This window comes from Podarcis muralis, chromosome 4, assembly GCF_964188315.1.
Source record: "Podarcis muralis chromosome 4, rPodMur119.hap1.1, whole genome shotgun sequence".
Lineage (NCBI taxonomy): Eukaryota > Metazoa > Chordata > Lepidosauria > Squamata > Lacertidae > Podarcis > Podarcis muralis.
In genome coordinates this window covers 1345511-1371339 of record NC_135658.1, presented here as the reverse complement: position 1 = coordinate 1371339, position 25829 = coordinate 1345511, and the positions used below count along the sequence as shown (strand labels likewise).

The 25829-nt window shown below is 45.9% G+C and overlaps 4 protein-coding genes across 9 annotated transcripts in view; 1 reads left to right on the top strand and 3 right to left on the bottom strand.

The window, feature by feature from the left end:
- LOC114595244 (uncharacterized) overlaps window positions 1-7274 on the bottom strand; it is a 35548-nt gene extending 28274 nt beyond the window's left edge. Inside the window, 6 exon segments of the mRNA XM_077927994.1 lie at window positions 3774-3900; window positions 4019-4101; window positions 4755-4836; window positions 5036-5538; window positions 6989-7033; window positions 7229-7274. Of these exon segments, the coding sequence (XP_077784120.1) occupies window positions 3774-3900; window positions 4019-4101; window positions 4755-4836; window positions 5036-5538; window positions 6989-7033; window positions 7229-7259 (871 nt within the window). The 5' untranslated portion in view covers window positions 7260-7274.
- The window catches only part of LOC144327607 (zinc finger and SCAN domain-containing protein 31-like), a 121337-nt gene extending 101456 nt beyond the window's left edge, over window positions 1-19881 (bottom strand). Inside the window, exon 1 of the mRNA XM_077927977.1 lies at window positions 19745-19881. The gene's annotated coding sequence lies outside the window, so the exon portion shown is untranslated. The remainder of the gene's footprint in view (window positions 1-19744) is intronic.
- LOC114589664 (uncharacterized) overlaps window positions 1-25829 on the top strand; it is a 999511-nt gene that overhangs the window by 871115 nt on the left and 102567 nt on the right. The gene's annotated exons all lie outside the window — the stretch shown is intronic.
- LOC114595241 (uncharacterized) overlaps window positions 11786-25829 on the bottom strand; it is a 48795-nt gene continuing 34751 nt past the window's right edge. The window contains exons 1-6 of one of the 3 annotated variants that reach the window (XM_077927919.1): window positions 19718-19798; window positions 18067-18557; window positions 17784-17865; window positions 17476-17558; window positions 16221-16347; window positions 11786-14357 (exon numbers count right to left, since the gene is read on the bottom strand). In XM_077927919.1, the coding sequence (XP_077784045.1) occupies window positions 12925-14357; window positions 16221-16347; window positions 17476-17558; window positions 17784-17865; window positions 18067-18468 (2127 nt within the window). In that variant the 5' untranslated portion in view covers window positions 18469-18557; window positions 19718-19798 and the 3' untranslated portion in view covers window positions 11786-12924. Of the gene's footprint in view, window positions 14358-16220; window positions 16348-17475; window positions 17559-17783; window positions 17866-18066; window positions 18558-19717; window positions 19799-22439; window positions 22552-25829 lie in introns of those variants that run through there. The other 2 variants (XM_077927920.1, XR_013392728.1) reach the window with 2 other exon arrangements.

Here is a 25829-nt window from a genome sequence, read left to right as displayed (position 1 = left end):
GCTGGGAGAGTGAAGGGGAAGCAAGAGGAGAATGATGCCTCACACACACACACACACACACACACACACACACACACACACAGTATCAATCCTAAAGTCACAGGAGAGGCAGGGGCGCTGGGAGTGGGAAGCAAGAGAAGGAGAACGATCCCCCCTCTCTCTCACACACACACACACAGTATCAATCCTAAAGTCGCAGGAGAGCGCAGGGGCGCTGGGAGAGTGAAGGGGAAGCAAGAGGAGAACGATGCCTCACACACACAGAGACACACACACACACACAGAGTATCAATCCTAAAGTCGCAGGAGAGCGCAGGGGCGCTGGGAGAGTGAAGGGGAAGCAAGAGGAGAACGATGCCTCACACACACAGAGACACACACACACACACACAGAGTATCAATCCTAAAGTCGCAGGGGCGCTGGAAGTAGCAGGGGCGCTGGGAGAGTGAAGGGGAAGCAAGAGAAGGAGAACGATCCCCCCCCCTCTCTCTCACACACAGTATCAATCCTAAAGTCGCAGGAGAGCGCAGGGGCGCTGGGAGAGTGAAGGGGAAGCAAGAGGAGAACGATGCCTCACACACACACAGACACACACACACACACACACACACAGAGTATCAATCCTAAAGTCGCAGGGGCGCTGGAAGTAGCAGGGGCGCTGGGAGAGTGAAGGGGAAGCAAGAGAAGGAGAACGATGCCTCACACAGACACAGACACAGACACACACACACACACACACACACACACACACACACACAGAGAGTATCAATCCTAAAGTCGCAGGAGAGCGCAGGGGCGCTGGGAGAGTGAAGGGGAAGCAAGAGGAGAACGATGCCTCACACACAGAGAGACACACACACACACACAGAGTATCAATCCTAAAGTCGCAGGGGCGCTGGAAGTAGCAGGGGCGCTGGGAGAGTGAAGGGGAAGCAAGAGAAGGAGAACGATGCCTCACACACAGAGAGACACACAGAGTATCACTCCTAAAGTCGCAGGAGAGCGCTGGGGCGCTGTGAGAGTGAACAGGAAGGAGGGGGAGGAGAATGATAGCTCAAGCACACACACACACACACACACACACACACACACACACACACAGCCCCTACAGTGGCTGATCCAAAATCGGACAGCAAAAAACTGCAGGCAGCCCCGATCTGCTTCTCTCCCTCCTCCCGGCTAGGCTGGCTGAAAAGCTTTGCTGCTACTTAGCAGCTCAGTGGAGAAGAGAGAGGGACATAGAGCACGGGGTTGTTTTAAAGCAACCAACCCCGCTCTGCTTCTCTCCCTCCTGCCCGGCTCGGCTCGCTGACAGGAGCCGCTTACACCCGCTTTGCAGTTTCAAAGAGAGCCACGGACTGCTCACAACTGCAGCGGATTCCCCTGCCATCTGTAGGCATTCGCTCCATAACACGCACAGACATTTCCCCTTACTTTCCAGGAGGAAAAAACTGCGTGTTATAGAGCGAAAAATACGGTAACAAAACAGATACACTGTGTATCTGAAGAAGTGTGCATGCACACGAAAGCTCATACCAAGAACTAACTTAGTTGGTCTTTAAGGTGCTACTGGAAGGAATTTTTTTTGTTTTGACTATGGCAGACCAACACGGCTACCTATCTGTAAGGAATTAACACTGAGAGTTAGCAAAGCTGAAATAAAACCTAAAACTATTTTGGATCATAATGCAGTCTCAGTTTGGTTAAAGAAAGGGGGAAAACTACCAATGAGATGGAGACTAAATGAGAATCTATTAATTGATGATAAGATCCTGCAAAAGGCCAAACTGACGCTAAAATAATTTTTTGAACTCAACCTAAATAAAGAAATGGACAGCAAAATAGTTTGGGACACCAGTAAGGCAGTATTAAGAGGATTTTTTTATTCAGCAAAATTGCATTAATTTTTTTTAAAAAAAATATTGTGAAAGTAGTTTTACGTTGTTTTCCAACAATTCCTTCTCAAACCTCAATATTTCATTTGCAAAACCCTTTCTCTTATCTATTTTAAAAACCTCATTTAACTGGTGATACTGTAACCAATCTGTTAGAAGGTCTCTTATATCTTCAAACTTTTTAAATTGTAGTTGCTGTTCCACTTCCATTAATAACTCCCTATATGTTACCCAATTCTTTCTCATATTTAGTTTCTTCATGATATCACTTCTAGCAGGGAGATCCACCACGGCGTTTTCTCTTCTAAAAAAGTTTTATATATCTCCCATACCTCATTTATTGACTTTCTTACCACATGTTTCAGGAATCCTCTGTGTACCTTCACTTTCTCATACAATAGATATGCATGCCAACCAAATCTATCATCATGTCCTTCCATAGCTAAAAGATCTGGGGTTGGTTTTTAAAAAATATTCCACTCCTGTAGCCAGCAAAGACTGGATGCCTCATAATACAACTTTAAACCTGGTAGGGAGAAGCTACCTCTGTCTTTGGAATCTATTAACATCTTACATTTCATTCTTGGCTCCTCCCCTTCCAAGATAAATCTTGAAATATCTTTCTGCCATTCTTTGAAATGTCCTGTTCTACTAACCACTGAAATTGTTTGGAATAAAAATAAAATTCTAGGCACTACATTCATTTTTATCACAGATATCATTCCCCAAGACTCTAAGTTTGTCTTTATTTCTCTCTAGGTAGTTGTATAGTTATCCTTAAAGAGATTTATAGATTTTGTTAATGAAATCCCTAAATATTTGACCTTTTTATTTATTGTCAGTTCCATAATTGGTTTAATTCGTTTTTATGTTGTTCCAGCATATTTTTCACCAACATATTCATTTTACCCTTGTTCAATTTGAAACCTGCTATTTGCGCAGACTCATAAATCTAATTTAAGACCCTCAATGTACTAACCCCAGGGCAGGGGTCAGCAAGATTAACCTTGCCTGGGCGGTTCAATCCAGCAGAGGTCCCTCCGTGGGGGCAGACGCGATTTCCGGCGCCGAGGAAGCAAGTCCCCGCGCCACACTGCGCCGCTTTAGCACAGCGTGTGAGGACTCGCCAAGTGGGTGGCTCGGTTCCGGGGCGGCTCGTGGAATGGTTAAAAACCCTTGTGGGCCGCTTGTGGCCCATGGGTCTTAGGTTGCCAATACCTTCCCTAGGGTCTTCCACAGTTATTACAAGGGCATCTGCAAATGCTGTCAATTGATAAACATTACTACCCACCATTGCTGGACGCTTTTGGGGTCAAGAAACCCTCTTTAGCTTTTGGGGGACTCACCTTCTCGCTTTTCCCCGACCCCCGGGGTGATCCGAGTCAGTTCCTAAGAACTGGGCTCTCACCCTATTGCCATTTTTATGGCAAACTGGAAGTCTCAACTGATATTCTTAGGTGAACCTGTGATTCAGATAAGCCTGGCTCTTCTCTTGAATGGATTTTGTTTGGCTCCATCATGGAATCCCCTCCATTTCCAATATCAGCCTTCTCTCTGGTCAACCAAAGACTGACAAGAGCAAAACAAAAACAGAAAACCTGACAGGAGCTACTACAACTTCCCTAACAACTCAGAGGTTTACATTTAAAATTGCCTGGGCAATTCAGACTGGTCTGATAATTGTTTAAGCAGCTGCAACTGGAGGAAGAACATTCACGGTGAAAAGAATAATTCACAATTCAAGGTTTATTGGGGGAATATTGTAATCCCAGGTGATTTAAGGGGCGCTGTTGAATTCTCTGAAAATATATGAGGTTCGTCACAGAGAGCTGTTTTGAATTTAAAAACAGATATTATGATCCCACGAGGAGCCTTACCAAGAGAGGCCACGATCCCATGATTCTTCTCCATGACGTCCTCATGCAGAGCTCTCTGGTCAGGATCCAGCAACTCCCACTCCTCGTTCGTGAAATGAACAGCGACATCTTCAAAGCACACTGGACCCTGAAAGAAAAATTGAAATGTCCTACTCTGAGACAACAGTGTTGTTCACCACTACTCATTGAGCTATGACATTGCTTCATCCCTCGGCCTCTGTCCCCACAAGGCAGCTTCCCCTGACCTGATCTGGTTCCACAGCCGCTGCTTCCCTTCTGCCCCCATGAAAAGGTGGATCAGGAGGTCTTGCCAACATCATTCTGTCACCTGCAAAAGAAAAAAAGGTAAGCAGGATGCCAGGAGTGCCTGCTTTTCTCACAGGTGAAATAGGGCACCTCTAACTACAGATGGAGGGACGCGGGTGGCGCTGTGGGTAAAACATCAGTGCCTAGGACTTGCCGATCGTCAGGTCGGTGGTTCGAATCCCCGCGGTGGGGTGCGCTCCCGTTGCTCAGTCCCAGCGCCTGCCAACCTAGCAGTTCGAAAGCACCCCCGGGTTCAAGTAGATAAATAGGGACCGCTTACTAGCGGGAAGGTAAACGTCGTTTCCGTGTGGTGCGCTGGCTCGCCAGATGCAGCTTCGTCACGCTGGCCACGTGACCCGGAAGTGTCTGCGGACAGCACTGGCCTCTTAAGCGAGATGGGCGCGCAACCCCAGAGTCGGACATGACTGGCCCGTACGGGCTGGGGCACCTTTACCTTTACCTTTTAACTACAGATGGCCTTCCGGAAAGCCTTTCCTGCTGAGTGCATTTGGACGTTTGTGCCCATTTCATCTGTTAGTTGTGCAAAAGTACTTCTTCCTTCCTTTGGACCCTTGTTCCCAACAGTCCCCCCAAAACAAGATGAAAAGAACCCACAGATTAGTTGGGAAACCAACAGAATGAGAACAAATGCAGATAAGCCACCTTCCTCCTTACCCAGTGGCCTCTCTCTGGTGTCCAACGGAGGCCTCTCTGCCTCACAGGAATCCAGGTCCATTTCTGCAAAGAGATCCTTTTCCTGAAAAAGAAAGGATTCAAAACAGAGAAAGGTGAGAAATATTAGAAAGGGAATTACAAAGACAAAAACTGTAAGGGTGTGAAATCATATTCCACAGATGCCTTCCTAGGAAAAGGAAGGGCCATCAGCAGACCATTATGGGATGTTCTTCGTCCTGTTTGGAGCCCCTCGGGAGTATCCAGAGCAAAGTCTCTCTCACCTGCTTTCTCTCTGCCTGCTTTCTCTCCTCTGCCTGACTCAGGAGCAAACCTTCGGCCAGGGCCACCGCCTGGGAACTGGTCTCCGCTCCACAATCCCTCACCCAGCTCTCCATCTCCGGTGGAAGGACAGCCAGGAACTGCTCCAAGATCACCAGGTCCAGCATCTCAGCTTTTGTGTGCCTTTCTGGCTTCAGCCACTGACTGTCAAGGTGGTAGAGTCGGCTACAAACCTCTCGGGGTCCTTTGGCCTCCTGGCAGCAGAACTGCCTCAACTGCTGGCTCTGCACCTCTGAGCGGAGGGTGTCCTCCTCACCCAGGATCTTCTGCACAGAGTTTTCCCAGAATCCCACACTGCTCCCAGTTTGATTGGCATGGCCTCTTCCTGCTTCAAGGCCAGCTGAGTCTCGCTCATCCATCTGTGCTCTCAGGAAGCCTCTGAGAGATGGGAAGGAACCCTGTGGTCTTCTGCCAAGTTCTGTCTGTGCCAAATCATGTGCAAATCCTACAAAGCAAATACATTGTTCTGTTATAATGCTGATATACCATAATAAGAAGAAAAATGGTTCCCTAAGCAAGTTTGTATGGGACTTGCTAGCAATCAGTGTAGGTAGGACTGTACCACAGCCCTGACTCTGCCCAGGAAATTACCATGACAAATCTGCAGGCAACTGGAGACGGGAGAGGGGGGTTACTGGGGTGGGGTCTCTTTTTCTTAGTGTTCTTGGGGTACTCCTGGATCCAACATGTTCCCTTAAGGCTCATGTGGGGTGAGAATAAAGGCCCACGCAGACACACACACACACACACACACACACACTCCCCGTTATCATTTGGCACAATCTGGTTGATCTAAATTTGAATTCAAACGAAAATCATTGCATTCTACTTGCATTCTCCCAGGTTCCTCAACAGACGAGCATGTTATCCTGTTTCATTCACCACTTAAGAGGAAAAATGACTATTACTCCTATTTACCCCAAGCACATCCACAAGGGCTCTTGACTATGTGTTTGACTGTGGGATGCTGAATGTCGAAATAAAGAACAGAGCCATTATGGCGTGTCTCTTCTCCTCCGAGAGAGAACAAAAACCAAAAAAAAAAAAAAAACCAGAACAAAGAAGACAGAAGTGGTGCGCAGTTCCTTCCCTTCCCAGGCTTCCAAAGAATGGAATGTCAACAAACAGAGCATGTGATCTAGTAGTCACACACACTCCGCAGCACAGGAGAGAATGAAACTCCCGACAAGACCTTCCTTGATTCTCAGCAGGGCTTTGTGTTCAGTCTCCAAAGATCCTCTGGGGGCTTGCATGTCTGAATGAGCGCAAGTGTGCCAGCCAGGATGAGGCCAGAGGGTCCCTCTTGCGTCCAGCCTCCTCTGACCACAGGGCAGCCTGGTGCCTCTCCTGCCTTGCGCCCCTGCAGGACTGGAGCACAAGAGCCAAGCTCTCCTCCTGGGGGATTCAGGAGCCCCCACCGCCCTCACCTCCTCCTCCATGAACTGGCCCCATCCTGGGGCCCTCCCTGGCTCCTGTGGGAGGGAGTTCCACAGTTCAACTCGGCACCTCCATCTTCCAAAAGGATTTCTTGATTTATTGCATAAGTTGTTGTTTTCCATTTCTAGCATTTATCTATTGTCCAAACCTTTCTGTCTGGCTGCAGCCTGTGCTAATAGACGTGGCTGATTCCTAAATCTGAAGGGGATTTATTTGCGTGCCCCTTTTCCCCTGACCCACAGACACCTCCTCAAAGGAGCAAGCAGCACATTTCTACAAATGCAGAACATACAGTACTGTAGTTGCAGACTGCGTGTGACCTCGCCCCTCCCTCACTGAAGTCTCTGCTTTTCTGTGCATCAGCAGATCAGGGTCCCCCAGGCATCTTCCCCTGCTGCATCCCCGGGACCCCCCCCCTTCTCCCCACTGCACCCTCGGGGGGGGGGGAGGAGACTCACCAGATCCCAGGAGAGGATTCCCCTTCCCAAAGGAGTAAGCAGCGTCTTTATACAAATGCAGAAGATAGAGTACTGTAGTTGCAAACCTCGCGGAACCCCGTCCCTCCCTGGCAGGACCCCCTGCTCCCTTGGGCTTCCCCCCCCCCCCACATGGGCCACCCTCCCCTGCTGCAGCCCTGGGACCCCCCCCCTTCTCCCCACTGAACCCTCGGGGGGGGGGAGGGGGAGGAAGAGACTCACCAGATCCCCGTGGAAGAGAACAATGCAGCATTTGCAGCAGAGGAAAGCAACCCCCCCCCCCGTCGCCTTGCAGGAAGGGGAGGGAGGGGCTTTTCCTCTGGAGGACCTGGCCCCCCTTTACTTCCTGCCCTCTCTAGGAATGCAGCTCGGTTCCCTTTAACCCTTGCAAAGCCGAGTCCACCCTGCTCAGTCCTCTCTGCCTTTTCTCTCCTGCATTGCACAATCCCAGAGATGCTCATTTTGAGGGGACGCTCCTGGTTGGTCTGTGATCCGCTCCCTCCCTTGGCCAGAAACTGGAGGAAGAGGTTGCAGGGAAAAGGGGTTTGCAGGAAGCAAGGAACCTCATCCCAGAATGGGAGGGAGCCCTAAGGGTCATCTATCCCAGCCCCCCTGCAAGGCAGGAATCTCAGCCAAAGCATCCAACCTCTGCTGAAAAACCTCCAAGGAAGGAGAGTCCGCCATCTCCCAAGGGATTCTGCTGCTCTTCCCGTCAGAAGAAACTGCTTTCTGGTCCTCTGGGTCCCTTCTTCTGGGTGCTCCCCTCTAGGGCAGGAGAAAACAGGCTGGCTCCCTCTTCCATGGGTCAGCCCTCCAGATATTGAGAGGTGGCTCTCAGGTCTCCATCCAGGCAGGTGAGGGAGGAACAGGAAGACTGCGTCTCCTGGGACTGGAGATAGGAGGCCCCACATCCACCCCAATAAATATTCCTGCAGGTTTTTAGCTGCCTTTCAGTTCCTTATACCTTCTAGTCCAGAACAACTCGGCCACAATAAGGAAATTTTGCCTATGGTACGACTATTTTCCACACACCCATTTCAACTCTCTGGCACCCTATCTGCATAACTTAGTGATTCTAAAATATAGACACGCTTTTACTCTCGCAAGATTGAATGTATTTCCTTTGGCTGGACTTGAGGGACGATTCCCGCAGATTCCACACAGAAAATGGTTATGTCCCCATGGAGATGGCAGTACCGAACTGCTGGCGCATATCCTTTTGGCTTGCGCATTTTATAAAGAGGAATGAGGTTATTGTTGAATGGTTTCTTTAAATGTAAAGGTTCACCATTGTTCCACCCGATATGTATGTCTTTAAGGGGCCAGAGCAAGATAACGAGACCCAGCTTTACAGCTGTGAAACATAGCAGGTGCTGCTGAGTTGTATTTGATTAAGGTGTGTCAGCATTTGGGTGTAGTATATAAGGAGCAGCACCTAGCTCTCCCATTACCCTGGGGGATGGGTTGGTGGTTGGGTCTGGTTTGTTGGTGTATTTAGTGTAAATGGAGTTTTTGTTTTTCTTATTAAAACCTTGTTTAAGTTATTTTTGAGTCCCTTTTTAATGCATGGTCTCCCCAGCAAGCTCTCTGCAGCGCTACCATACTGCAAATAGCCAACAGTTATCACCCCTCTCTTATTGTCCATTCCGATTTGCCCAACCACTGTCACAGTGTCCTTTCTCTTGGCAGATCCAGATGAGCAGGTGACAGCAAAGGTTGCAAGGTTTTTAGCCAGGGCAATTAGAATAAGATCCACTATTTGACTATTAATCCAAAATCCTAAAATGTATTTTATATAATGGACTTTAAAAATCTATATTCTTTGTATTTTTTTTATAAGATATTTATTGAACTTTTCAAAGATAATACATTGTAAAACAAAAAGAAAAGAAACAACAAAAATACAAAAATAAAAACAACTAAAAACACATAGTTTCCATTTACTTATTTTCTTTTAACTTATTTTCCAGACCTCCTCATACCTCCCTTTCTTATATTCCAATTTAGGTTATTTGTTCAGCAAATCCTCACCATTAGTTTTTTTGCTTATTTCAAAACCTTATTTTCCATGTCTCTTAAGCATTACAGCTGGAAACCACTTAATTTCTGTCCAACATCATTCTAGCATTCATTAATTTTACAATATTTCTGCAGATAGTCTTTAAACTTCTTCCAATCGTCTTCCGCCGACTCTTTTCTCTGGTCTCTGATTCTGCCGGTCATTTCTGCCAGTCCCATATAGTCCTGTCTAGTCAACTTGTGTGGGATCAATTCCAATCTGTTACCTCCAAGGATGTGGACAGGCTGCTTGGACGAGTGAAGCCAACCACCTGTCTCCTGGATCCTTGCCCATCCTGGCTTATAAAAGCTAGCCGGGAAGGACTGGGCGATGGGCTCTGCGGGGTGGTGAATGCTTCCCTCTGTGAGGGAGCCTTCCCAGACCCGCTGAAAGAGGCGGTTATTAAACCGCTTCTTAAAAAACCATCTTTAGATACGCCCACGATGGCTAACTATCGCCCAGTCTCAAATCTTCCGTTCTTGGGCAAGGTGATTGAGCGAGTGGTTGCTGAACAACTCTAGGCACGCCTGTAAGAAGCGGACCATTTGGATCCCTTCCAGTCAGGATTCAGGCCTCATCATGGGACTGAAACTGCCTTGGTCGCACTGGTTGATGATCTCCGGTGGGCTAGGGACAAAGGTGAGAGAGCTGTTTCCTAGTTCTGCTGGATCTCTCAGCGGCGTTTGATACCATCGACCATAACATCCTTCTGGACCATCTTGAGGGGCTGGGAGCTGGGGGCACTGTCATACAGTGGTTCCGCTCCTTCCTCCTGGGCCGTGTTCAGAGAGTGGTGGTGGGGGATGAGTGTTCAGACCCCTGGGCTCTCACTTGTGGGGTCCTCAGGGTTCTGTCCTCTCCCCCATGCTTTTCAACATTTATGTGCAGCCACTGGGAGAGATCATCAGGAGGTTTGGGCTGGGTGTTCATCAGTATGCAGATGATACCCAGCTCTACCTCTCTTTTAAATCAGAACCAGTGAAGGTGGTGAAGGTCCTGTGTGAGTGTCTGGAAGCGGTTGGAGGATGGATGGCGGCTAACAGATTGAGGTTGAATCCTAACAAGACAGAAGTACTGTTTTGGGGGGACAGGAGGAGGGCAGGTGTGGAGGACTCCCTGGTCCTGAATGGGGTAACTGTGCCCCTGAAGGACCAGGTGCGCAGCCTGGGAGTCATTTTGGACTCACAGCTGTCCATGGAGACGCAGGTCAAATCTGTACCCAGGGCAGCTGTTTACCAGCTCCATCTGGTACGTAGGCTGAGACCCTATCTGCCTGCAGACTGTCTCGCCAGAGTGGTGCATGCTCTGGTTATCTCCCGCTTGGACTACTGCAATGCGCTCTACGTGGGGCTACCTTTGAAGGTGACCCAGAAACTACAACTAATCCAGAATGCGGCAGCTAGACTGGTGACTGGGGGCCGCTGAGACAATATAACACCGGTCTTGAAAGACCTACACTGGCTCCCAGTACGTTTCCGAGCACAATTCAAAGTGTTGGTGCTGACCTTTAAAGCCCTAAACGGCCTCGGTCCAGTATATCTGAAGGAGCGTCTCCTCCCCCATCATTCTGCCCGGACACTGAGGTCCAGCTCCGAGGGCCTTCTGGCAGTTCCCTCACTGTGAGAGGCCAAGTTACAGGGAACCAGGCAGAGGGCCTTCTCGATAGTGGCGCCTGCCCTGTGGAACGCCCTCCCATCAGATGTCAAAGCGATAAACAACTACCTGACATTCAGAAGACATCTGAAGGCAGCCCTGTTCAGGGAAGTTGTTAATATGTGACATTTTAGTGTATCTTTCATCTTTGTTGGAAGCCGCCCAGAGTGGCTGGGGAAACCCAGCCAGATGGGCGGGGTACAAATAATAAATTATTATTATTAGTAGTAGTATAAAAACACACTGATTCCTGGACCATCCGCGGGCCAGATTGAGAAGGCTGTTGGGCCTTAGGTTGCCTACCCCTGTGTTAATGGCATCTTGAATCCCAATTCTGGCTTTTGTGACATTAGCTGCCCCTCCCAGTTTGTCATTGATTGATTGATTGATTGATTGAATTTGTATACCGCTCTATACCCACAAGTCTCAGGGCGGTTACAACATACAAGCACAATATAAAAACACAATACTGTATACAGACTTCCGGTTTGCCACGAAGGGGAAGAAGGAGCCAGTGACTTTCTTCAGGGTGTGCTGTTGCCATGTTTAGAGACTGGGGTGGTTCCACAGATGCTTTGTGTCCCCAAACCTCCTTGGGGGAAGCTGGGGAGACTGGAGAGGACATGCTGAAACGAACTCCATTCTCGCCCCCAAAGTGGCAGCTCTGCGCCGGAAGGTTGAGCCACGGCACTGGGTCATATTGCCTCAACGGCAAAAAGTCTTGTAACCCTCGCTGGAGTGGGAAGCTTTCCCAAAAAGGAGAAAAGCCAAAGAAAAGGTGGAATGGAAGAAAAGATTGAAGAACCAATTTGGCTAAGTTCCGGAGAGAAAAAGGGAAGTCCTCTCCAGAATTGGGAAAGAAGCATGTGCAAAAAATCTGGCAGAAAAAGCCAAGGTAAAGCATAACATATTGCGAAGACATGGAGGAGAGAAAACACGAGAAGGGAGAACAAAATCGTTACAATTGTTAGAATTTAAAAATTAGAGATAAATACCCACCCTGAACTATATATCCAGTCAAGAGGATGCAAAATTGCCAGGGGGAGAGAAAGCAAGCAGTTACGGAGTCTTCTGTGAATCTTTAATTATACAGATAGGGGGGGGAAACACGAAAAGACTGTATGTTAATAGAGGATGAGCTGCCTCACTTAATGGAATTGAAACCTTGCTCCTTCAAAGTATTAGAGTTCAAAGACTGTGATAAAGAGGGAAAAAGAACAATATTGTGGTTCTCAAATGGATAACATAGGTTACTACAGAAGAAAGAAAAGAAAAGAATATTCCCCAAGACAACAGTGGGAGAGACATCCAGTGGAGACATTCGGAATAACAAAAAACAATAATTTAATTGGAAAGAAAAACAGTCTAACAGAAAAAACATGGCTGCACAAAAGAAACCACCCACACCAGGACAAACTAAAAGGGGGACGACCTAAGGAGATGCCAATATAGCAGAGATCCTGGTGGAATTAGGAAAAGATTTGCAAAATAACAGCAAAAAAATGGACAAATTGACAACAGAAATCAAAACACTATCCAGTAAAACTAATGGTTTGGAAAAACCAGTCCAAGCTTTGGATGAGACAGTTAAGAGAAAGAAAGAAGAGAATTGAGAGATAAAAAGGGATCAAGATAGAATGAAAACAGAGCTAGCCACAGTAAGAGAAACTCAGAAGGATACAGTAAATAATATTGCACTTCTGGAATTAAAACAAAATGACTCAATGCTACATCTGAGAGGCATTCCAGAGCATCGGAATGAACAAATCAGAGTTAAAAGGAACCAGGAAAAGAGATTTCTGATTTTTTGTCACTTATTTAAAATGTTTGAAAGGAAAGATTCTTCTTTGCTGTATTGTTTTCGTTTATGCTTTGTTGATGTGGGATATTGTCAGAAAAGGAAATAAATAGAATATATACCCAAAATAAATAATAAAAACAAAAACAATAGAAGATGGAGCAAGCTTGTTTTTTCCTGCTCCAAAGGGTAGGACATGGACCAGTGGCTTCAAGTGAACAGAAATGTGATTCACACTACACATCAGGAAGAGGTTTTTGACAGCAAGAGCTGTTAGTGGAATGAAATCCCTTGGAAGGTGTTGGAATCTCCATCCTTTGAGGTTTTATGAAGTTGGATGGCCATCTGTCATGGATGCTTTAGTTGCGATTCCTGCTTTGCATGGGGTGGACTAGATGATACCAGGGATCACTTCCAACTCCACAATTGTATGATTCTGTGATTCACGATTCTGTGAGTATTTGTATGAAAAGTGAGCTTCGCCTTCTGACAGAAGCTTTTTCCACATTCCATGCATTGATATGGTTTCTCCCCTGTATGAATTCGTTGATGGGTATTGAGATGGGAGCTCTTACTGAAGCTCTTTCCACATTCCATGCATTGATAGGGTTTCTCCCCTGTATGAATTCTTTTATGAGAAGTGAGATGGGCACTCTGACTAAAGTTCTTTCCACATTCCACACACTGATAGGGTTTCTCCCCTCTGTGAATTCTTTGATGGGTATTGAGATGGGAGCTTTTACTGAAGCTCTTTCCACATTCAAAGCAATTATATGCTTTCTCCCCTGTATGAATTCTTTGATGGAAATTGAGATCGGTACTCCGACGGAAGCTCTTTCCACATTCTACGCACTGATAGGGTTTCTCCCCTGTATGAATTCTTTGATGGGTATTGAGATGGGAGATTGCACTGAAGCTTTTTTCGCACTCCATGCACTGATAGGGTTTCTCCCCTGTATGAATTCTTTGATGGGAACTGAGAGAAGAGCTCATACTGAAGCTCTTTCCACATTCCATGCATTGATAAGGTTTCTCCCCTGAATGAATTCTGTGATGGGAAGTGAGATGGGAGCTCCTACTGAAGCTTTTCCCACATTCCATGCACTGATAAGGTTTCTCTCCTGTATGAATTCTTTGATGGTCTGTGAGATGGGAGCTCGTACTGAAGCTCTTTCCACATTCCACACACTGATAAGTTTTCTCCCTTGCATGAATTCGTTGATGAGAAGAGAGAGAGCGCTTGTCACGGAAGCTCTTTCCACATTCCACACACTGATAGGGTTTCTCTCCTGTATGAATTTTCTGATGGGATGTGAAATAGGAGCTGGTAGTGAAGCTCTTTCCACATTCCACACACTGATAGGGTTTCTCTCCTGTATGAAATCTTTGATGAGAAGTGAGAGAGTATCTGCGACTGAAGCTTTTTCCACATTCCAAGCACTGATAGGGTTTTTCTCCTGTATGAATTCTCTGATGGGAAGTGAGGCAGAAGCTCTGACTAAAGCTCTTTCCACATTCCTTGCACTGATAGGGTTTCTCCCCTGTATGAACTCTCTGATGGGAAGTGAGTTTGGAGTTGTCCCTGAAGCACTTTCCACATTCCACGCACTGATAGGGTTTCTCCCCTGTGTGAATTCTTTGATGGGATGTCAGGTGGTAGCTATCTGTGAAGCTCTTTCCACATTCCACGCACTGATAGGGTTTCTTACCAATGAGAATTCTTTGCTGGGAAGTGGAATGGGAGCTCTGACTGCAGCTCTTTCCACACACCACATTTTTACGTGACTTCTCCACTCTGCAGATTTTGTCGTGGTCATCCTTGATTTCCAATTCTTCAGAATCTGAAATGGAGACGAATAGGGATTAGAGCCTCGGGAAGAAATGGAGCCTGCAATTATGAAATAATGCTAATTAAATTTGTGGTAGAGGAAGAACTGAATCCTGCCACCTGTCCAAATTCTTTTATCAGTTGTAATGTTCTAAATTAGGCTTTATTTCATGTTCTCTGTTGTTATTATTAGGTCATCCGCGAAGGCTTTTAATTTGTAATATTTTCCCTGTACTACTATACCTTTTATCCTCTCATCTCTTATTTTTCAGTTCAAGATTTCCAATACTAAGATAAATAGCAGTGGGGACAGAAGGCACCCTTCCCTGGTCCCCTTCATTATGTTACAGCTATCTGTGATGTTGCTGTTTATAATAAGTTTTGCTCTCTGCTTCAAATAGATTGCCTCTATTCCTCTGCAGAAAGTATCTCCAAATCCCATTAAGTTACCGTAATCTGTGTTTTCATAAAGCTCCACAAGATATTCTCAAATGCCTTTTCTGCATCTACTAACATGAGAACTGCTGGTTTGTCATTTCTGGTTTCTAGGTGTTCCAATATATTGATAATATTTCTTATATTGCTGTTTAATTGTCATCCAGGGAGAAAGCCCACATGGTCTTCATGGATTAGTTTTCTCAGGGTCTTTTTTAATCTTCCCACTAAGATGGATGTGAAAAGTTTGTAATCATTACTGATTAATGAAATTGGTATGTAGTTTGAAATAAGTGTTAGATCTGTCCCATTTGGGAATTAGTGTTATAAATGCTTCCTTCCATGTCTCTGGTGTTTTCCATTTGGATAGTATATCATTCATTACATGTTTTGAAGGTTGTGATAGGACTTCTTCCAGCTACTTATAATAGCAGGCTGACAATCCATCTGGACTGGGCGACTTCCCTGATTTCACATTTGTATTGTTGGATTTCTATGGCTGTAATTGGTGTTTGATTTTCCCCCCACTCAGAATTACTGGCAGGTTATTATGTTTTAAAAATTCTTCATCCCCCCCCCCGGGTTTTCCATTTCTTTTTGGTATAATTCTCTGTAATAACTTACAAAAAATTTACATATTTCATTCAATTCATCTATTATTTTGTTTCCCAGTTTCAGTTTGTTTATAATCCTATCACTGCCTTTTCTTGAGTTGCCAAGCCAGTAGTTTTCCTGGTCTGTTGGCAAACTCGAAATTTCTATGTTTTAATATTTTAATATTCCATTCCACTTCTTGATTTATTAGCGTAGCAAATTTGGTTTGTAGCAGTTTGATATTTTGTTTGATTGTTTCGTTGTCTGGGTTTCTTAATACCTCTTTTTCCTTTTAGCTTATCTCCACCAATATTTCTGTTTCTTTTCTTTTATTCCTTTTTGGATCACATTTTGTTATTTCATGTTTTTATATGTTTTGGAAGACACCCAGAGTGGCTGGGGAAACCCAGCCAGATGGGCATAGTATAAATAATAATAATTATTATTATTATTATTATTATTATTATTATTATTATTATTATCACTGCTACTAATACCTGAGATTCTCCAATGTCAGTAGTCGCTTTGGTCAATCAGAGAACGACAGCAGCAAAAACAAAAACAGAAAAACTGACAGAAGCTACTTATCTTTCCTAACAACTCTGAAGCTGACATTTAAGATGGCCTGGGCAGTTCAGACCAGCCCAATTGTGGTATAAAAAGGCAGAACTGGAGGAAGACTCACAGAAAAATAAGTAATTTACTGTTCAAGGTTTATTGTGGGGGTGTTAGGTTCCCAGGTGTTGTAGGGGGCGCTGTTGAGCTCTGTGAAAATATATGAGGTTTGTCACACAAAGGTATTTTTAAAATTTTCAGTCAGATATTAAGATCCCACAGGGATCCTTACCAAGAGAGGCCACGATCCCACGATTCTCCTCCATGACGTCCTTATGCAGAGCTCTCTGGTCAGGATCCAGCAACTCCCACTCCTCGTCCGTGAAACGAACAGCGACATCTTCAAAGCACACTGGACCCTAAAAGAAAAAGGGAAATGTCCTCCTCTGAGACAGCAGAAATATGATCTGCTACACAATGCTCTGTTATTTCCTTCCTGTTAATTGCTGTGTTGTTTCAATAGGATTGCTTTGCTGCACACTTTTATTATGGATGCCTATTTTAATGTTTTAATGGAATTCTTTTATTCTGCATTTTAATTATGGGTATTCATCTTTGCGCAAATAGGTAGTATTCCACCGTGTGTTTCTCATACTGTTACACCAAAAAAATGGACAAATTGACAACAGAAATCAAAAGACTATCCAGTAAAACTAATGGTTTGGAAAAACCAGTCCAAGCTTTGGAGGAGACAGTTAAGAGAAAGAAAGAAGAGAACTGAGAGATTAAAAGGGATCAAGAAAGAATGAAAACAGAGATAGTGACAGTACGAGTCCCACAGTTCACAGCTGGAGTTAACTCTTTAACAGCAAGAACACGATATTCACAGACTTGGCTGAGTTTCAGGCCTAATGAGAAGAGCAGCTCATTCCCTGAAGGTCTGTCAGTTTGCACTCTCAATCAATTAATGGACTAGTTGTCTAGGTGGAGATATATGAAAAGTGAGATTATATAGTGCAAAGTTTGAAGAGAGTGAAGGCCCCTGGCTCCCCACAACTTTCCAAGTCCCCTCCTCTCTGGGGTTTCTGGCAAGCAATCCAACAGTGTGCCAGTGTGCAGCCTGCCTTTACTCCTCCATGTTAGACCTCTCTTGGCTCTGAGAGACAAGCAGGGAGGGTGGCTTCTGGCAGAAGGAGAGGGAGCCCCCGTGGCTCCTCCTTCTCCTGACTCACCTCTGCCTCTCAACCTCCCTCCTCCCACTTGCCTCCTTCCTCTTTTGCCTCCGATTCTGGACTGCATTCTGCCTCAGAGTCTCCCAGCTCACTAAGCCCTGTTGTCCCTTCAGCTTCTGACACCTCCTCTTCCCAGGCTTCTCCATCTTCTCCCTCTGACCGCTCATCCTTCCTCCACCTCCACTCCTTGGTCTCTGAAAGGTCTTCCCTTCCTGGTTCCCTGGCTGCTTCCTCCCACCATTCCTCTGTGCCCAACCAGTCCATGACATTGCTCCATCCCTCGGCCTCTGTCCCCACAAGGCAGCTTCCCCTGACCTGATCTGGTTCCACAGCCGCTGCTTCCCTTCTGCCCCCATGAAAAGGCGGATCAGGAGGTTTTGCCGGCATCATTCTTTCACCTGCAAGAGAAAAAAGATAAGCAGGATGCCAGGAGTGCCTACTTCTATCAAAGGTGAAACGGGGCATCTCTAACTAAAGATGGGCCTTTCAGAAAGCCTTTCCTGCTGAGTGCATTTCGACGTTTGTGCCCATTTCATATCTTAGTTGTATAAAAATACACCTCCCCTCCTCTGGACCCTTGGTTCCGAATGCCTCCAAACAGAGAAAACCACCTTCCTCCTTACCCAGTGGCCTCACTCTGGTGTCCAACGGAGGCCTCTCTGCCTCACAGGAATCCAGGTCAATTTCTGCAAAATGATCCATTTCCTGAAAGAGCAACAAGAATTCAAAACAGAGAATGAATGGTGAGAAATGTTAGAAGGAGAATGACAAAGACTTAAAGAGTGTTAGAACTCATTCTATGGATTGTCTTCCAAGAAAAAGGATGGGCCATCAATAGAGCTATATGAGATGTTCTCAATCCTGTTTGGAGCCCCTTGGGAGTATCCAGAGCAAAGTCTCTCTCACCTGCTTCCTCTCCTCTGCCTGACTCAGGAGGAAACCTTCAGCCAGGGCCACCGCCTGGGAACTGGTCTCCGCTCCGCATTCCCTCACCCAGCTCTCCATCTCCGGTGGAAGGACAGCCAGGAACTGCTCCAAGATCACCAGGTCCAGCATCTCAGCTTTCGTGTGCCTTTCTGGCTTCAGCCACTGACTGTCAAGGTGGTAGAGTCGGCTGCAAACCTCTCGGGGTCCTTTGGCCTCCTGGCAGCAGAACTGCCTCAACTGCTGGCTCTGCACCTCTGAGCGGAGGGTGTCCTCCTCACCCAGGATCTTCTGCCCAGAGTTTTCCCAGAATCCCCCATTGCTCCCAGTTTGGATGGCATGGCCTCTTCCTGCTCCAGGGCCAGCTGGGTCTTGCTCATCCATCTGTGCTCTCAGGAAGCCTCTAAGAGATCAGAAGGAACCCTTTGGTCTTCTGCCAAGTTCTGCCTGTGCTAATGAGGTGCTAGCAAATCCTATAAAGCAAATACATTGTTTAGTTACAAAATTTTTAGGTCAGAAGAAGAGAAATGTTCCCTGAGCAAGCATGGATGAGTCTTCCTAGGAATCAGGGTGGAACTGTACCAAACCATGAGATATCTTCTGAAGAAGAAGACAGAGGAGGAGGAGGTGGAGAGAAGAGGAAGAAGAAGAAGGAGAGGAGGAGGAAGCAGCCTCTAGCTCTCCTAGAAGGAAGATTGCAATGCAAAATGTGGAGGCAACTGAAGGGATTCCTCTGAGGTGAATCAGTCTAGTTGCTCCTGCCTTTGAGTAAATGCAAGAAGTCAGAACTGACTGACAAGGGAGTCATTTGTATCTTGTGGAAAATGGATGCCTGGCTCTAGTGGAGTTCCTCACCTGGGGGTCCTCAGGAGTTGCTCCCCCCACCCCCACTCCCCTGCTTCTGTCTCCTTTTCTTGCACTTGGTCTCTCTGCCGCTCTCCAGACAGACTCCTGGGGTGGGGTCCCTTTTTCTTTGCTCTGAGGGCCAGGAATGTATCTGGACATTATTATTCTCTTAGATGGCTTAACACACGCACAGCCATTGATGCCCAGGTCCCTGGAGGCTCAGTGAGTAGCAGCGCCCATTTCTGGCTGGTTTTCCAGCAACAATCCCTTTGGGAGAGGGAGGATGTGGTCCTGGGATGCCCTGCTCTGGGTGCGAGGGGATTGCTGCAGTGGCCTCCGTGGGGAGCTGCCCTGGGAGACACTGGGAAACTGGTTTCCGTTGCAGCAGCCAGACTATGGGCTGGAATCCCTCTCTTTACTCCTGGTCTTTCTCTCCAACCTTTCCTTCCTTCCTCCCCATGGTTTTTTTTTTGGGGGGGGGCTAGTCCACCTCCTCCTCCAGCTTTGGAAAACCATTTGCAGATGTTTCCTCTGTTGTGCAATGAGGCTGAGCGATGTCACAGAGAGTTAAAGTCCCAGGGACTCCTTTGTTTAAAGAAGGGAGATCTTTTCTGAAGGGGGGGGGACGGCCAACTGAGTTTGGGATCCTCTGATCTGCAGGAAGGAGAGCGTGGCAGACCTGGCCCCTCCCTGGCAGGACCCTCTCCTCCCCCCTGACTTGGGGTCCCCCCATGAGCAGATCCGGCCCCCCAGGCCCCCTCCCCTGCTGCAGCCCTGGGACCCCCACCAGATCCCAGAGAGAGAGGAGACTCACCAGATCCCAGGAGAGACACCGAAGCAGGAAAGGACTGGGGAGGGAGGGGCCTTGGCTCTGGAGGACCTGCCCCCCCCCCGCTTCCTGTCCTCTCTAGGAAGGCAGCTCTGTTCTCTTTAACCCTTGCAAAACCGAGTCCCCCCAGCTCAGCCCTCTCTCGCTTGGCAGAACCTCAGATTTTTATTATTTTTTATGGATTTCGGGGGGCAGCTTCTCCCTGGCTCCACCTATGGGGGGCCTTTGGCTCTTGGCTGGACTCTGAGGATCTCCCTCCCTTGGCCAGAATCCAGAGGAAGAGCTTGCAGGGAAAAGGGCTTTGCAGGAGGCAAGGAAGCTCCTCCTAGAATTCAGGAGTGGAGAGATAGGAGGGGATCCCAGGGTCATCTAGTCCAACCCCCAGCAAGGCAGGAATCTCAGCTCAAGCATCCATGGCGGATGGCCCTCCGATCTCTGCTGAGAAACCTCCAAGGAAGGAGAGTCCACCACCTCCCAAGGGAGACCTTTCCCTGCCCAACTGCTCTTAGGTGTCCCTCAAGGCAGCGGGTCCTGAGTTCTAGCCCTGCTGAAAGAATCGCACTGGCTGCCAAGGAGGAACCAAGCAAAGTTCAAAAGAAATAATTCCTATTCTCATCATAAATGAGTAATACCTTCTTATGCTCTGTGACAATGGGGAAGAGCAGAAACTAGCGCCAACAGCATATCCCCCAGCTCAAAGTAAGTATCTTGCCTTGCGGTATTCATTTCTTTGGTTGCTTCCATCCTCCCAATAGCACATTCCCCAAGTGACTTTTGACGCAGATGATGTGGTGTGTGCTCCTGGGTGCCAGGATGAGGCCCTTTCCTGCTGCTGCCCCTCCACCTAGGAGTCCTCACAAGGGAGCTGGTCCTGGAGGGAGACCTGTGAGAGGAGAGACTCCATCAGGCAAGGCCTCTTTCCACCTGCCTTGCCTTACCCTCTAGTCTCTGCTTCTCAGTGTGTATTGTATTATTTTCTGTACTGTGGCTTGCCGTTGCTTTATTGATTATAGTTTAGATATTATTGTAACTGTTGAGTGGATTTCTGTTCAACTTTTATATGTCGATATTATTATTTTATACTATTTTAACAATTGTTGAATGCTACTTTTTTGATGGAGTTTGCCTATTTTAAAGTTATGTTTTATTATCACATTTTTGTATTGCATTAGATTGTTATAAGATATACATTTTTTTGTTTCTTCAGCTTGTAAACCGCCTTGAGTATTGTAAGATAGAAAGGCGGTATACAAATCCAAAATGCTGATGATGATGACCTCTGCTCAAGAGGCTGCAGGGCTCAGGGTGGTCCTCTGGGACAAGGGATTGGGTCCAAGGTGGGTGCAGCCATCCAAGGTGGGTTTCGTAGTGTCATAGAATCATAGAATCATAGAATAGAATCATAGAATCGTAGAGTTGGAAGAGACCACAAGGGCCATCGAGTCCAACCCCCTGCCAAGCAGGAAACACCTGACCCAGATTTTTCTTTCCTCTGCAGAATGTCATCGCTCAGCCAGAGTTGGCCTACCTGTGGCCCAATCGAAGAGAAGGTAAGCCCCACACCTTGGAGACCCTTGTCCCTTCTTTGCCCAAGACTCACCTCCCACCTGGTCTGGGAGGGCAGCGCCTGGACTGATTCCAGCTACAAGAAGCGGAGAGGACTCTGGGGTTGGGGTCTTGTGGAGGGGTGTTTGCTAGCAGGGGTGCTTCCTCTTTCCTTTGCCCTCCATGGTCTCCCTGCCTGAGCTGACAGAGCTGGTCTCGCAGGCGGAGTTGAAGACAACCTAACTGCTGGCGCTGGCCGACTTTGAAATCTGTGCTGAGGCAGCTGGCTCTGGGGTGGCTCTGGACTTCCTGGTTGCCCTGATGACCATGGGGCTGTCCCAGCTGGTCACCCCCCAAGGCAGATGGCCAGCCACACTGGGCAAGAGAAGGGGGCTTGAAGGTGGGGGACTTTGACCCAGTCCCTTGGTTGGACTACTGCAAGCCATTCTACATAGGGCTGCCTCTGAAGACAGTTCAGAAATTCCATCTGGTGCAGGATTCAGCGGCCAGGTTGCTTGCTGGAGCATCTTGCACTGATCCTGCCAATTAGTTTCTGGCCCAATTCAAACTGCTGTTTTTAATACATTTCCAACCTGGGAGTTTTGGCGGAAGGATGGGTTAAAATGTGGGGAATTAAAGGCCTGTGGAAAAACTGTCTCTCATTTTGATTCTCTTCCATACAGATGATTTGATCCTCAAAGATTTATAGCCAGTCGTCCACACAGTGCAGGATTTGAAGACTGGAAGAATGACAAACCCTGCTGATAATACCAAAACAAACTCACGCCTCAAAAGTCATAAAAATGTCAGCGGTACGAAGAGAGATGACCTTCAGCAGGGAATCTTTGGATTTAGAACTTTTGGTCTTGAAAGGAAAAGGGGAAAACCCTGAGTCAATGATCGCAGCAGAAGACCCAGAAACACTCCGGCAAACTAAACACATCCCTTTCATTTTTTATGACATTCAAACATCCAATACAAAAAACCTTCAGTTATATTTTTCTTACTGCATCTCTTCAATAATCCGACTTTTTTGTTAGTTTTTAAGATAGTTTTTAATTTTAAGATAATCCTGAAAATGAATTGAATTGTTTACAATAACTTTTCAAATAATTGTACATTGTTCCGTCAGAATCTTTGTTGTAAGCCAGAGGAAACAAGCTCGCTCCATCTTCCATGCGACAGCCCTTGAGGTCGAGACTCTCTCTGGTGTCGCTGGATCAAGTGGATCAATTTCCTTGCATTACCTAAAGAGTTTTAAATGTCCATTTAATTGTTACTGTTTTGAAATTCATTGTTTATTGTGTTATTATCTCCCATTGGTCTGGACACTATTCTGTTGTTGCAGCCTGAAATAACATGAGCTTTTTCTGCTGCTGCATCACACTCAGGTTGACTAATGTTGAGCTTGTGGTCCACTAAGACCCCCAGATCCTTTTCACAGGTACTACTGGCAAGCCAGGTCCCCCTCCACCCCCCACCTCTTACATTGGTGCAGCTGGTTCTTCCTGCCAAAGTGCCGAACCTTAGATTTGTCCCTCTTGGAATTCTTTTTGTTACGGTCATTTTGAACCATGATTCTGTCTTCTGTGGCACTAGATCCTCCTCCCAGCTTGGATGGGGAACAAGCCAAGGGAAGGAAAATGTCTCTGAGTTGTATGCTCAGGTTGTATATATGTGCAAATAAAACCAGGTATCCTGAAGACTCCACAGCCTTTGTTGCTAACCTTCGTTCCCAGAAAACTAAACCCCGGGTAAGGAGAAGCACCCCAGAGTTTCTTGTTACACAGAGATTGGGGTGCTGGATAAGTAAAGGACACACCCCAGAGGTCAGAGCAATGGCGGATTGTGGCATCTCAAATGGCAGTGCCGCCCTGTACAATGCCAAATTCTGGCACCGCCACCCCCTTGCCTCAGGCCTTCCATTGGATTTCATAGTTGTTGCGCCCCAGAAGCTGTGCACCCGGAGCAAGCGAACTGGCCATGTTCCAGTTGTACCAAAAATAGAAGGCGATGCATTGTGTAAGATGAGTTTTCAGGCTCCAATCAAAGAGCTTGTGATTGGGAAAAGTAGGAGAAAAAGCAGAGTCAGCTCACTTTTTTTAAACAAGAGTAGCATATTGGAGTTTTATGAAAAAGAATCCTCAGGGGATGGGGGTCGGACAAGGTTTTGAAAATGGTATAGGTGCAATATATTCTGAACAGAAAGCAAAACTAATTGTAAATAATGTGGTTACGGATGAATTTAAGGTAGAAAAAGGGACACGACAGGGTTGCCCAATTTCCCTGTTGCTTTTTATATCGGTATAAAGGTATAAAGGTCGGAGTTAAACACTACAAACTGAGAGCATTTGCAGATGACCTAGTGTTTACGTTACAGGAGCCAGAATCTAGTACTAAAAGGGTTTTAGACTTAATCCAAGAATTTGGTCAAGTGGCAGGATTTAAATTGAACAAGTCAAAAACTAAGGTTTTAGAAAAAAACTTAACACCAACTGAAAAAGAAAGGTTTCAGAATGAGACAGGTTTGACTGTGGTTAAGAAAGTGAAATATTTGGGGGTTAATATGACAGCAAAAAATGTGAATCTATTTAAAGATAATTATGAAAAATGCTGGATGGAAGTGAAAAAAGATTTAGAAATCTGGTCAAATTTGAAGCTTTCCTTGTTGGGTCGAATCGCAGCTATAAAAATGAATGTATTGCCTAGAATGTTGTTTTTGTTTCAAACATTGCAAATTGTGGACAAGATGGACCGTTTCAAGAATTGGCAGAAAGATATTTCTAGATTTGTCTGGCAGGGCAAAAAACCCAGAATAAAATTTAAGATATTAACTGATGCAAAGGAAAGAGGTGGATTTGCCCTGCCAGACCTTAAACTTTATTATGAATCAGCCGCATTTTGCTGACTGAAAGAATGGCTGCTTCTTGAGAACACAGACATCTTGGATTTAGAAGGTTTTAATAATGTATTTGGGTGGCATGCATATTTGTGGTACGATAAGGTCAAAGCACATAAAGCATTTAAAAACCATATTGTCAGGAAAGCACTGTTTAATGTTTGGATAAGATATAAAGATCTACTTGAAAGTAAAACCCCAAGGTGGTTGTCACCGATGGAAGTGAAGGCTCAGAAAAAGCTCAATATGGATGCCAAATGGCCAAAATATTGGGAGATTTTGGAACAAGAAGGAGATAAATTGAAATTGCAGAGCTTTGAGAAACTAAAAGATAAAGTGCGAGATTGACTACATTATTATCAAATAAGGGAGGCTTATAATCTGGATAAGAAAATTGGCTTCCAGGTGGAAAAATCAAAATTAGAAATAGAATTGTTAGATTCCAATACTAAGATACTATCAAAAATGTATAACTCGCTGTTGAAATGGAATACTCAGGATGAATACTCAGAATGTAAAGCTATAATATATTAAGATAAACTATTAAGATAAAAATAAGGTGGAAAGGATTTGCTGAAATATCTAACGGAACTAGAATACAAAAAAGGGAGGTGTGAGGAGGTCAAGGAAACAAGCAAATGAAAATAAGATATGGAAAGTTGGATGTGTTTTTAACCGTTTTTATATATATTTTTTCTCTGTCCTATGTATTTTTTTGTTTTTTCTTTCTCTTTTTTATTTCTGTAAACCTTTTTGAAATGCCAATAAATATTACTTAAAAAAACAAAAAAAAACAAATCTCTATGATACATTTCTAAGATTGCTATTTGACCAAGCCTTTCTTCCTGTATTCTTTTCAGTTTTGCAATATCACCGTTTATTGCATCTTGTTCTTTTTTCAGCTCTTTATATTTGTTTTGTAGTTTTTTGTTGGTTTCCTTTGTTTACTAGCTCTTGATTTCAAGTCCTGGACTGATTTTTCTTTTTCTAGATTCTTAATAGTTAAATCTTTTAGTTGACCTGAGGAGTCCATAAGTAATTAGGAGTTTTGTTCCAATTTGTTGTTGATTGGCTTCTCCATAGCTATAATTAATTCCTTTACTTCAGCATTAACTTCAAAGTCAACTATGGAGTGGCATCTTGCCGTTAAAGTAAGGAGTGTTGGGTTTGGCTGTCCTTTCTTGGTATTAGTTAACATTTTTATTTCTTTTCTATATAAACACTGATGTCAGGATACAGGAAGCTTCTGATTCTAAACAGCTGCCAGGGTTGGAAGATGGCCTAGAGCAAAGAGAGGGGGGTTTGTCATGGAAACACTCTCCCAGGACTTACGGGTTGGCGCCTCCGGCAATGGCGGAGCTCCTCCGATCGGGAGGAACTTGCTCCGTGGAAAGCAGGGTCTGACAGCCATGGCAAAGGCGGAGACCCACTGAAATCACAAGCGGGAGAAGCTTGTGAACTTGGGATTGGGCTGGCACCTTTTGCGCCTCCCCTACTCGCGGGGAAACCCTGTTTAGGGGATCCGGAGCGACGTGGGGTGAGTGGCGCGGTGCTGCGGATTGACTGCTTCTTTCACGGAGTGAAGCCGCATTGCTGTTGCCGGAGAGCGCTGACTTTTTCCTGTGG